This window comes from Puma concolor, chromosome B2 (assembly GCF_028749965.1).
Source record: "Puma concolor isolate L17-30 chromosome B2, mPumCon1.1.hap2, whole genome shotgun sequence".
Classification (NCBI taxonomy): domain Eukaryota; kingdom Metazoa; phylum Chordata; class Mammalia; order Carnivora; family Felidae; genus Puma; species Puma concolor.
Genome location: NC_141671.1, coordinates 63,661,156 through 63,674,527, shown reverse-complemented (window position 1 = coordinate 63,674,527; position 13,372 = coordinate 63,661,156). Strand labels below are relative to the sequence as shown.

General features: G+C 34.0%; 1 protein-coding gene across 4 annotated transcripts in view; it reads right to left on the bottom strand.

The window, feature by feature from the left end:
• Nucleotides 1–13,372, bottom strand: part of ADGRB3 (adhesion G protein-coupled receptor B3) — a 731,624-nt gene that overhangs the window by 155,897 nt on the left and 562,355 nt on the right. For all 4 annotated transcript variants that reach the window (XM_086707169.1, XM_086707168.1, XM_086707167.1 and 1 more), the window contains 3 exons: nucleotides 10,302–10,428; nucleotides 8,584–8,687; nucleotides 4,573–4,675 (listed from right to left, as the gene is read on the bottom strand). In XM_086707169.1, coding sequence (XP_086563295.1) covers nucleotides 4,573–4,675; nucleotides 8,584–8,687; nucleotides 10,302–10,428 — 334 coding nt within the window. The remainder of the gene's footprint in view (nucleotides 1–4,572; nucleotides 4,676–8,583; nucleotides 8,688–10,301; nucleotides 10,429–13,372) is intronic.

Sequence of the window (13,372 nt, the reverse complement as noted above, 5' to 3'; positions counted from 1 at the left end):
ACTTCTGCTAGGTCTCTTAAGACTAAAGTTAGTGTCTAACTTTGCCTTCTCACAATTGACTACAACTTTTCAAAATACTTATCTTTTAGGATGTCTTTTAGGATGCCTGTAATTTATTTTATAACACTTTGGTATTCTCAGTATGATGCTATATATGTGCCAATTAGTGCAACCTTTAATTCTAGGAGCTGTCCAGAAATGCATACAACAGAGTGGTCAGCTGGCATTACATTCAAAACGGCCATACTCCAGAGATGGCAACTCCAAGTCCTTCTGATCTAGGTAGATTTGCCCATAATCAATACTTGACTCATCAACCTGAATATAAAAGGCTCGTCTTTATTGATGAACTAGTGTGTGGTTAATCACTACTGTGGGTGTGTTCATTGGCTCCCTCTGATGAAAATAAAGGCTTGAGAATATGTGGATTAGCTAACATGGTTAAACAAACACTTCTTACTCTTGATGTGACTTTATGAAAGATTTCATGGAGGCCTATATCCAGCATATTTTAGAGATGGGGCCCACAGTTTTATCCCCAATCATTCCGTGTCTGGACATTGGATTAGGAGGACTTCTGATTGAATGATGCTGACTCAAGAGCACAAAAGACTGCTTCTAGACTGTTCCTATGTCTACCTCAAGTGAATGCTGCACACAAAGTGTGGCCAAAGTACCTAAAACAACAAGGCCCTAGGATTTTCACTAAGCTTATAGAACAGGTTTGTTCCTGATTTGCTAAAACAATTATCTAAAAAATATCTAACTATATGATAGAATCTGGACTTGACTTGCTTTCAGTATAACCTGGTAGTGAGGTTGTGGGAAAGAAGCTATCTCTTAGCATTTTAAAGTTCTTGGATGGCTACTGTTGTCTAACCAAGAAAAAAAAAAAGTTTTGCTAAACTTGGCTTTTATCACTTTTTAAAAAGAATTCCACGAAGTCTTTAATATCATACATCATTTCAAAGTCTTTTAGAAAGAAGCGGGGATATATTTTGTGATTAAGAAAACCATATTCTGAATATATGTTTCCAAAATAATCTTTGTTTTCTGCAAAACAGTAGGACCAAAAAGAGTCTACATGGTTCAAAAAAAAATTGCCTACTTTAGGGTACCAAGGAAATTCTTCACAAACAATAACATTTCAGTGATATATGAACATCCTGGTTGAAATTACACAAAGATATTAGAAGGCAATGACCCCTTATGAGAAAGTGAAATATAATGAACTATAATGAAGTGAGTTATCACTAAATTGTATAAATGTATTTTAAGAGATATAAGAAATTACATTTGATTCCTTACTTTGCTTCTAATAATTGACTCTATAGCTGAAAGATTTGAATACATCATACTTTAAATAATGAATTATTTCAGTTTGTTTCTATCCCAACTCAAAAGAAATACTCAGTAGTGACACAACTGAGTCTATCATATTTCAACAAGCAGTTCAGAGAAAGACCCCAGTATGACACTGCAAAACTATTCTGGATCAGCACCAAATAGCAGTTTTCACACAAACTGGCCATGACAACTCTCAGAGGCAGCACCAAATAACTTGTGCATCAAGAAACTCTCACGTGTTTCCATTTTTCCAAATGAAGAATATTAAAGCATCCATCAAAACTGACCAAGGAAGTCAAAGATAGGAACCTGATCAATTACAAAACGCCCATAGCAGCAATGGGGTCCTACACACAACCTAAATAAAATGCTGTAGCCACTGATCAATATATTACCTTTTAAAAATGTAATAGGATCAATGAAGTAGGATCAATTTAATTTAATTAGCACATGATAAAATACATTATTTTCCCCAGAAACTTGGTATTGTTAAGAATGGCTAAAAACAAAATTCCATTGTTTACATTTTTCCCTTCTAGTCACAATGCATTAGTGAATTGTTCTAGGCTTGCAGAATCATCTACTCAGAGGGCAGTAAAGCAAAGTTAACATAGCATAAGAGAAAACCAGTACTTTCTCATTTTCTTCACCATTACTACCACCTACCAAACCCTCCTCCCCACAAGCATAACTGTGGCAGCAAAAATTAGCATAGGCTATCTGGAACAAAACTACCATGATCCCAAAACCACATGGAATCTACTCTGTGGTTAATTACCTGAGGCGACTATTTTTTTTAAGCCCATATCAGCCATTCTTTATAATCAGAAATGAAAAGTAAAATTAGACTTGTCTTATCCTGCCTTTGATGTTCCTAATATTTGTAAATATCAAAAAGACATCTCTATCAAAAAACAAGGACACTGAAAAGCTGGGAAAGGCAAAATGGGCAAGAATCATGTAATTTCTAGACTAGTTTCTGAATATTATTACCATTTAGACCTACACAATATGGTAGTCACTGGCTGCATATAGCTGCTGAGTACTTGAAATGCAGCTAGTCTGAACTGAGATGTATTATAAGTATAAAATACACATCAGATTCCGAAGACTTAAAAATTATTACAAAATATTGTATTAAGACCCAAAAATGTTAATTGTATGTTGAAATGGCCATCTGTTGGATATACTAAGTTAAATATATTTTTAAAATTAATTATTAAAAGTAATTCTTGTTGCTTTTTTAAGCTGGCTAATATTATAATTATATACATAACTTGCATTTGTGGCTTACATTATTATATTACTATTGGATAGGAATGATTTAGACAATCATCACTGTAATATGTAGTAAACCTTGCGAAAAAGTCTACCATTTAAACATTGGGCTCAGCACTTGTAAAAACTTTGCCATACAGCACGCAACAGTTTTAAAAGCACATTTTGTATTGAAGATCCGGTAGTTTTCCAAATTCTAATGAGTGTTAAGAGGGTAAACAATGATAGAGCAAAGGGGGGCTTGGGTGAAAACAAAACAAAGCAAAACCAAAGACTTCAAACTATGGGCTTAAGCTACCACAGCTTGATTTTTTCTGATTCCTAACCCAATAAATAATTCCTATTTCAGAGGAAAAGCTCTGCTTTTCTACCTCTAGTCTCAAGGACAAAGAATTGTAAATAGGTTTTAACAAGTAAATGAGCATTTCTAAGGGATCTGAAGCCCCGCCCAGGTAAACAGTCAAAAAGGTAAGGGTGAGATGAGTAATTTAGTAATTCTTTAGGGTTTACAGTTCCATCTTTTCTCCATCTCTCCTTACTTCCCTTCACTTTTCCTCTCCTTTCCAGTTTGTACCAGTGTTTACACCCACTTTCTCCGATGTTGGCTATTTTGTACATTTCTTTCTCTTCTCCTAATTCCGTCTGGCATCTTCCTCACCTTTGGTCTTTATCCTTTCTTCTTGTTTTCCCTTTTCATATTCTTATATATGTTTGTTGTTTGTTTTAATTCATGTTATAGTCCTAAATAGGAGAAAAACTAAATATTCAAGTACATGAAAGTACTTTTTCACTTCCACAGGGCCCTTTATTGGGTTGTTAACTGTTTTTGTTTTGTCCTTCAGGGTTAGTGATTCCCCCTTGGGTTCTCCCCCTGGCCTAGACTAATATGGTTCAAGAAGAAATCCTATCAGAATCACCTAAAGAACTTCCTAGGTCCTACCTACCCAGATCCAAAATCAGATTCTTTGGATTCTTTGGTGGAAATCAGCAGTTTTAGGAGCGGAGATTAGCAAAATAGACCGGCTATAATTCTTCACATTGATACCTGTCCTACAAAAATCTGATCTATCAAAAAAGACATGCTGAAAAGTGTATTAGATTTTTTTTTAATTATAGCTTCTAAAAAAGTTCAATAACTGGCTTTAGCACTTGACAATAAAAAAGCTGAAAAAAAACAACGGGCCTGGATTAATCAACAAATATTATCAAAGCAATGTTTACCAGAATTCCTTTGAGATTGGGGTAAATTAAAGATTGCTATATGGGTTTCTTGCAATGCATTCAGAGTAGTTTAGTAAAGAGAGCTGACAGTCATGTCTGGAAAAAAACATGATCATTCAATTCAAGTCAGTTCTTGTAAATAGGACCTATACTTTTACATTCTGCTGAAAGTAACTGTTCACATAAAGAACTGCAATGGTGGTTAAGTATCAGTGCTTTTTGGTTAAGTAAAGCTTTTTGAAAAGCATAAAATCTAGTGTTTTTAGCTAATACTGTCTTCAATTATTGCAATAGATAATTTTTGGGTAGATGTTCATGTTCTACGTTATACTTGTAAGCATTTTATAGTTGGCTTTTAGGAATCAGTGTGTTAATAAAGTAGACCAAAACAGGGGCAATTCTATTTGCAATTAGGATAATGAATCAAAATTTGTGCTTTTGATGTTCCAAGGCTTTGAACTCACAGAGCTTTGATATAATACTTAACAAACATATTTTTACTATTATAAACAGCCTCTCAATCCCCAGGAAATTAAACCAAGGGAATGTATTTCTAGTCTAGATTAGGCAATACTTTTATTTAGTAAGCAATGAAATAATTTTGTTTTTAAAAATAATTTTTATCAGAAGTTCTCCATTTTATCTAGAATGTTTAGATTTTCAATAATCAACTTTTATGTCAAAACATAAACACACATATAGAATCAGAATAATTACCAGTCGTACCTTATTATGTGTCTGAGTCTGTCCAACCAGTATGAGGATGTTGGATGAGATGATAGACAGGCAGAAGTTAATTAGAATTATAGACCTCTCAGAGCGTATGTACCTAGCCAGAAAGAGAGAGTGTTCAACTTTAAAATTCAGAAGATGAAGAATTATGAATTATGCAAATTGGTGAAATTCATCCAGAAAAGAAACACTAAAATATATCCTTCATAGAATAAAATATATGAAAAACTTTTTTTAATAAAGATTATTCTTAGAAACCCAATTTTATAGTGACATGGCATGTCCTAGAGTCCTTTAGAATAATTTTTTTTCTTTAGACATTAGTGTACACAACATGGCATTTCTAACAGAGTCTAAGTGGTACATCTGTTATCAATATAATTTTTTACTAAAAATATAAAATTTCTTGGACATATATCAATTACTATAATTACCATTATTTATATGTATATATAATATGCTTATTATCATATAAAATCAATAGAAAATCTGAGAACCAAAAGGAAAAAAATCCCACATAGATTCTCAAGTATTCCTTTGTTTCTAGAAAGCAGCCATTACTTTCATGAAACCATGAACACTCATCTACCATTTCATACACTCAAGTATTTTTATGTCATCTTCTACTCTTTATATTTTTCTTTTCTAATTGTTCCAAAAGCAAACCAAAACCAAAACCAAAACCAAACCAAAACAAAATAAAACAAAGCAAAAAAACCAAAAAACTTAATCTTCATCTCCAAAAACTAGTCCAATCCACAAATGATAATTCACCACCAGGCTGGAAAACTACTTGGTGTCTGCCATGTTTTACCCTTATGAAGGAATGTTTATATACAGTCTGTTATATAATTTTTACACGCACCAAGAATGTAAGCCACAGAGAAAACGGATCAGAATCAAATGTTCTACCAGCTGCTTACCCTGAAAGGGTAACAGTTATTTTGCTCTACTGTACCTTGCGGTAAATTACTGAGTGACAGTAACAAAAAGACATACTTGTACTTGCTGTGTGTTTGAGATTGTTCAATTTGTATTAGAACATGGAATCACTCTCCACAGCAGGTGTGGGCTTTCCTGTGCAGTGTCAGATGGGGGTGCCAGAGATCTGGAGGCACTCTTTGGAAAGTAAAATCTATCAAAGTTCCTTCTCTATCTCTGTCTTTGAGGAATATTTAGGCAGAAGCCTCACATTCCATCATATATTTCAGAAGAGAAAGCAAAACGAAAACAGAAGTAACAATAAAATACAAAAAGCAATTTTTCAGTATGAAAAAATTTCCTTTCTTCATAAAACAAACCCAAATAGGAATAACCTAGGACAATTCTCAATACAAAATGTCTTCAAGAGTTGCTTAACCTTGTCCCTGCATCATCACTATCTAAAAATTTAATAAACCACACACTGGGAAGCTAAAGACATCATCAAATATTAAGTTGTTTCTTCTTTCGTGAGTGGGAGATATAACACATAAAGTTTAAGGGCTGCAAAAAATTGACCCTTTATATGTAAATGGCTTTCATGACAACATAAGCACACAGATGACATTATTAAAAGGGTTTCAGTGATATCATTTGCTCTGTAAATAGGAAAATCATAGTGGTAAAAGACCCAGACTGACCACCGTGAAGAGTCTTCAGATGTTTCTGTTATTCATCAATACTGAGTCACATTATTGCTTTAAAAATTTCTATAAAATGTCTCAACTTCCAAAACTTTTTATAAACATATTTGGGGTTTTAAACAAAATTTGTAAATGCATCATTTCAATACACGGATTAAAAAGATATGCTCAGGTGTTCTTAGATGTAATAATATAACTCTACAGAACATATTTGTAAATGAAGAGAACTTAGTGTATTAACTTTTTGATGAACATTTCTAATGAACTATAAGGGATACCAATTTTCAAAATACTATCTTATATATAAAATAATTCTGATGTCATACATCTTGCAAATCATTGGAAAATTTAAAAATTTATACTTTTTAATTAGAAAAAAAATGAGTATTACCATACAGTAATACCATCCAGTAATGTAAGGTAAATTTAATGTTTATAAAATTCATTAAATTTGTCACGCTACAAGATTCACTCAATTTATGATCTTGAAACTTCTATAAATCTATTAATATTATTTCAATCATTCTATTCGTAGAGAATGAGTTGATTAGCAACTAAATTTTAGGAATCAAAATTTATGTTGTTTCTTAGTACTGTCTTCTAAATTTCTCAATTTCACATCAAGTTTTAATAGATCCTTTCAGGTGTTTGAGTAATTCTTAGAAAACTCATAGGTGATTTCTCTGGATTTTCTGGATTAAAGAAAACTTTATTACGGACTAGTTAATCCTGTATTTCCTTATATATCATTTATACTGGCAGTGGTTTTGCTAGTTTGACTATAAGTATTGAGAGGAGAAAAGAAGTTGGAATTGGTGACTGAACCCTAAGTATTGAGAAATGGAACTTAGTTCTAAATACTTCAGTGAGTATGAATTATGACGCAGTTGTGATTACCTAACGTCCTGGCCCTTAAACACTGCCTCATTTTCTGAAAAGTGCCATTTAGGTAATTGTGGAAGACAAAGGTGTCTTTTTCCCAGCCTTTGTGCATTTTGTTCTTGTATTACCAGGGCAATGTCTGCTTGACTGACCAATGAAGCCTGGGTTCTATTGTCTACAACACCGTGCCTAGGCCATTCCATGGGACTGGCCATATTTTATCAGATAGTCTCACTCTGTCAGTGTTTTACTACCAGATAACTCCTCCACAGGAAGGCAGAACCTCTATTATGTACCTATGTCAATGGAGCAAGAATGTGTACATATTTTGCTTGAAGCATGAAAATTTTAGTATCTCTGACAATTTAATATCCTGGAAAATTAATTCTTATCCTTAAAAGAATATAAAATATGATGGACAACAATTAGTTTTTTGAAAGGATGTTGAATGAAATGACATTTCTTTATTAAATTATAATTACTTTTTCAACTGAATTGTTCTTAAGTAACAGTAAACCACAAGGACTAGCTACTTGTGCAATTTTAATATTACAAGTTTTCAGGAAATAATATACAATTATCTAGTTACTAATATAACAACCAATTTGGGGACATTTTTTAATAATCAAGATGGATATAAAAATGTCTCACACTTAATATTTTTAAATCCATTTGGAACTTTGGCCATTTGGTTAGGTACAGTTTACCAATATGTGAACAGATATAATATAATGTCTAAAATACACAGGTCTAATTTTTATTAATAGAACACATCTTAGAGAAATACTAAATTTCCATGCACTATCAAGCAGATGCAATTTCAAATACTGTAGAACAAAGTTTTTCAATTACATGCCCTTGTTTATGTATTTTTCACTTGTAATCAGTTTGCCAAAATATGGCTTTTTGGAAACATTCAACCACAAGACTTTCCTATAGCATTGTGGTATTTGTGTATTAATAATACAGAAGATTTACTCATTGTCTGGGATATAATGAAAGCATGTGCTTAAATTCTTAAGTTTAAAACTTAAAACTTAAGAATTTGGAGAACATATTTATATAACAGAGATATTACTTTGGCTGTACCAATTAAACTCTAAAGCTCAATGGCAATTGAGATAAATAGAAACAAACATAGACTAAACTTGGAGTATTACGGATACCATGTTTGAGGATAAGCAACTTGTTGAAAGCTACCATCATTTGAATTGGGAAGGAAAGTGTGTCTGTTCTGTTTATTTTCTCATCATAGGCAAATACAGACAAGAAATTTAGTAAGAACTTTTATTATTATTTATTTATTTATTTATTTATTTATTTATTTATTTATTTATTTATTATTAAGCTCATTTATTATGGCTCAATCACTGCAATAACTCTGCTCTAAAAATACTTCTTTCAGTAAATTAAAAAGGAGACATAATGATGATCATATTGCCAGGTTTAATCTGAGTAACAGAGCATTCCAGTGCAAGTGCATTAATTGATTACATACCTCCATAATGCTGCATAGACAACTGCGAGGGTGATCAAGGCCAAGCAAGAAAGGCCACTGCCTACTATTAGGGTAACTGAAGGTGTACCAGAGGATTCCATGATCTGTAAATTAAACAAAAGAAACAAAAAAAGGAGAGATAATGTTTTCATAAATTAAAATAACTTCTAAACTCAGCAAAACTACCCTATCCTACTCAAAAACAGCCAATAGAGTTGTTATAGTTACCAGATAATTACCCAGTAACCACTCAGTTCATATATTCTCAACCTCTAAAATGACTAATTCTAGCTCCCCCCTCTCTCCCACTGTGAAGTAATAAAGGCCTGAGAGTTTTAAATGCTTGATTATGGCATACTACCCACTATGGTTTTCTACAACAAATTACTAAAACTAAAACTATGGTGAATATTCACATGTTAAATTTTCTCTAGCTGAAATTTGAAGCTGCATTCATTTTTATTCAACAACTATAGTTCAGTTATTTCACAATATGTTTTTGGGTAAAATTTACTTTGATCTTCTCATTTATAACTCATTGCTTCCCCAATCTGGTGCCTAGATACTGAAAATTGTTCAAACTTTCTGACTTTTGACAACTTTGTTCTAAGTCAAGTATTCTCTTATTTAATTTCACTTGCTTGGCCTCTAAGGATATAGAAGAAAATCAGATTTCAAAATCAGGAACTTAAAACATATTTTGTGGGTTTTTTTCTATATTTCTAACGAAATATGCAGAGATGATTTTCATAATGCCAGTATCAGTCCCTGAAATACATGACCTTGACAAATAAGCCTTATATATTTTGAAACATATATAAAGATTATAAGCAGTCACTGATTTGAGAGGTTTCTTTCTTTAGACACTAACATGATACTAACTAATGAAATCTATTGTTTTTCTTATTTTTAATACTCGAAGTTTGAAGAAATACACTTTAAGATCAAGTGTATTCCAAACCTTAGGTATGCACATTAAATTATATTATGTATTTCTGTCATCAAAATAAGTAAGAAGAGTGAGGCATATTTAGGCCAAATTTAGACAGAAAGTCACATTCATCTAAATAATTATTTTCAATATTTCAATTTTTGAAATAATCTTCAAACTGCATTTTATGAGGATATTATTTTTCTTTTAGATAGTTTATGCAGCTGTCTATTTCAGAAACTAGTTTTTTACAAGCCTTACACTTTTAAGGAATGATTTTACAGTTTCAGGCAGTCTGTGCTTTCATGAAAACTTCATTTGTTTTTTTAAAAATAAATATCCAAGGACACCCCCAGAAAACCTGTACTGAAAATACCCAATGCAGATATGCAATATGTTTGGCTTATAGTGTCTGGGGTCTTCATTCTATTACCAACAGTATTCTTACAAATTCCCCAGACCAGCTTTTCAGTTCCAAAATAAAGGTTAAGTTGGCAATTATTTTTATTTGAAAGTTTGCAGCATATTAGTAATATGATGGAGTACATCCTCAAAACTATACTGCAGAAATTTCAAGTTAGAAGACATAAAATTGAGTAGTATTTAGTTATAACACACCAACTAGAATTCATTTTACCAAGCTACTGAAGCTAAGGAGGAGACGAACCCAATTTTGCCACCCTGCAACATTTTCCATTTCCCCTTTTAAAATGCAGTTCCCTGGAGAAACCCTCGCCACAATGTCCCTGCCTTTGCATTAAAGCCTTGTTTTCCCTTTGTTACTTACTATTTCTCTAGGTTGCTGAGCCAAAATGGCGAAGGTAGAGAGACGATCACATAAGCATTTCGTATGGGATGCATCGGTAAGCACAGTTTTACATCCCTGGGTGGACCACGTTCCCAAAGACTCGTTCCTGCAAAGGGGGGGTGGGGGGGAGATCGGGATAAATACGCCTGACGGCCAAATCCGTAAAGAAGAAAATGCAGTTTAATTGAGAGAATCGTCTACTGTAATTCCCGTCAGGAAAAAAAAAAATCTACTTGTTGTTGAACAGAACGTAATTTAGATGCATCTCCAGTAATGCAAAGCGAGAGTGTTTGGAAAAAGCAAGCAGGAGCGTGCAGAAGAGCTGTCCAGCGCCGGAGGTGCTGAAACCGGGACTAGCTCTGTCCAGCCCTCTGCGAGGAACAGCAGCGGCGGTGGCAGCACGAGCAGCCGCCAGAGCGTTGGCAGCCACTTCCTATGCTCATCGGATCGTTTCAAACACTCAGAGTGTAAAGAGGCTTTTCAGATTTTCATACCAGCTCTGATTCTCGTCCGTATTTTTGGATCGTGAACGCTGGATTTTAAAATGCGGATTTCTCTGAAAAGCCTGCCTAAAAGGTTATATAGCTTGGGTTGGGTGATAGGATCTTTTCCTTTGCTGGTTAGGGATTTTTCCTCCCTTTAGAATTAGCTGCTGTGAAAATTTCACCCTGGAAACGGGAAGCAGCAGCAGCGGCATCAGCTGGTTACGACTCTCATTGCCTTTGCCTGGTATCCAGGGGAGGGGTAGGTTTCAGACATAAGCTTCCCACTCCACACTTCATTCAGCCCAACACGCCTCTGAAACCCTTGACATTTCTTCTCCTGACCTGCCTATCTGCCCTGGAGTAGAAACACTAAGCTAACACCAAGTCTGCTAAAACATTTGGAAGAATAACCATACCCCAAAGTCCGGTAGGAAGGGGGAAAGAGGGCCTGCTTCAATTTTGCCTTTGGTCTAGTCATTCAAAATTCTAAAGCATATGGTTTATTTCCCACCCCAGCAGAACAATAAAAATGGTATCAACCTACGCTTTCTTAGTAGGGGGATAAGATGGGGGGAGAACCCTTCCACCCCCAACTGAGCTACTCTACAGGAAGAGGAAGAAAAGAAAAAGAAAAAAAAAGCTACAGAGTTCGACCAATCAACTTTATTACCATTACACGTGTTATATACTGAATGCACCAATTTTCACCTCCCCTCCCCCAGGTATGGAAACTAACTAGCAAACCTGTGTATGTGTGTGTTTTAATTTCAAACCACGTTATTATCTGTGTTAAAAACTACTCTAAAATTTGAAGAAATAACACATAATTTTGATAGGATACTTTTGATTTCACCTACTCTATCCTTGAATGCCTAAAGCTATTGGGTTAAATATGTATGCAGTATATTTCTGAGAGATTTCAATGAGAGAGGCTTTTCTGTGACAGTTGAACCTCCAAGATGAGCTACAGAATATAATTCACACTATGCTTTTTGGTATCTAGAAGCAATGTTTCTAGTATTTGTGATTTTTGTATCATTAATATTCATGACTCAAAATACTCTTAATTACAAATTCTTTTAAGAAGGAATACACTGCATTTGAAGAGGACTACATAAAATATTTACCTAAGTTCAGCCAAAGAATTTTAAGTATTACCAATTCAAAATTAGGAGGTCTCTTTTCTTTCTCATGATGTCATGCAGCCATGACAAATTTAAAAATATATATCAGTTATACCTTCAACCAACTGCAACAGTATTAAATTTCAGTTCTTCCTAACCATAGCAGCACTTCAATTTATTTCATTAACTATCTGTCTTCTATCTTCTTGAGACAAACAGTTAAGGCCAAATGAAAAGCATTTATCTTAGTTGATTAAAGTTTAAAGAAGAAAGATATAGTTAAGGGAATCTGACGTGTTTTAAAACATAACCTCTGCATTATTCAGCCTGGATGGCAGCTCTACTTTAATGCTATATCTGTGCTTTCAAGATGGAGTCTAGTACTTAAACTTTTCACATTATGTAGCTATGACAAATAAAACAAAGTCTTAATAAGGAAAAACTTTACTGTAAATAAGACCTCATATGAGACAGTTATATATTTATATCCAGGTAATGAAAGTTTGTTTACTCAAGAAAATATTAGCATCACTAAACTTTGGCTGTCAGATATAAAGTCTATGTTCAATACAACGCTGCTAGACTCCGAAGATCATGTAAATTTTATATGACATCTTAAGAAAAGTAGGTCAATTTAGTCTGTTTTGTTTGTACAATGATTGCATTGCTGACCTAGCCCAGCCTCAGGCAAAATTGGAAAGTAAGTGACACCAGTCTCACTCCACCCCAAGCATGAAATGCTTCAAATCTCACAGATCCCCTCTTCATGTGCACCTTCCTGAGGCTACTACCTAGCCTATGTCCCTACCTTCCTTTGTAATTATTTTCCCTTTGTTGACTTTATGTGATTAAACTAATAATAATATGAGTGACTGAGTATAGTATAATGTGCACTTCCTGGTTTAAAACAAGGTATAAAATACAAAATAATGCATCTGATAGGAGAACATCAGGATTTGGAGATGAGTAGTGGAGAAGATATTGAAAGGTCAGAGGCAATTACCCAACTTCTACATTTGGTAGAAGCTGAGCAAAAAAACATGATGCCATTCTCAGACTATACTTTATATTATTTCATAAAACCTCTTGATATTTTAAAACCATATAAACTCTTATAAATTAGTTTTTATTTATTTTTTTTTTCAACGTTTATTTATTTTTGGGACAGAGAGAGACAGAGCATGAACGGGGGAGGGGCAGAGAGAGAGGGAGACACAGAATCGGAAACAGGCTCCGGGCTCCGAGCCATCAGCCCAGAGCCTGACGCGGGGCTCGAACTCACGGACCGCGAGATCGTGACCTGGCTGAAGTCGGACGCTTAACCGACTGCGCCACCCAGGCGCCCCAAAGTTTTTAAATACAAGCATACATGTCATTATTATTACAAAACCTATAGTATGTGTCATTTGTATTTTCAAACATTTCATAGCTTATTCCTACT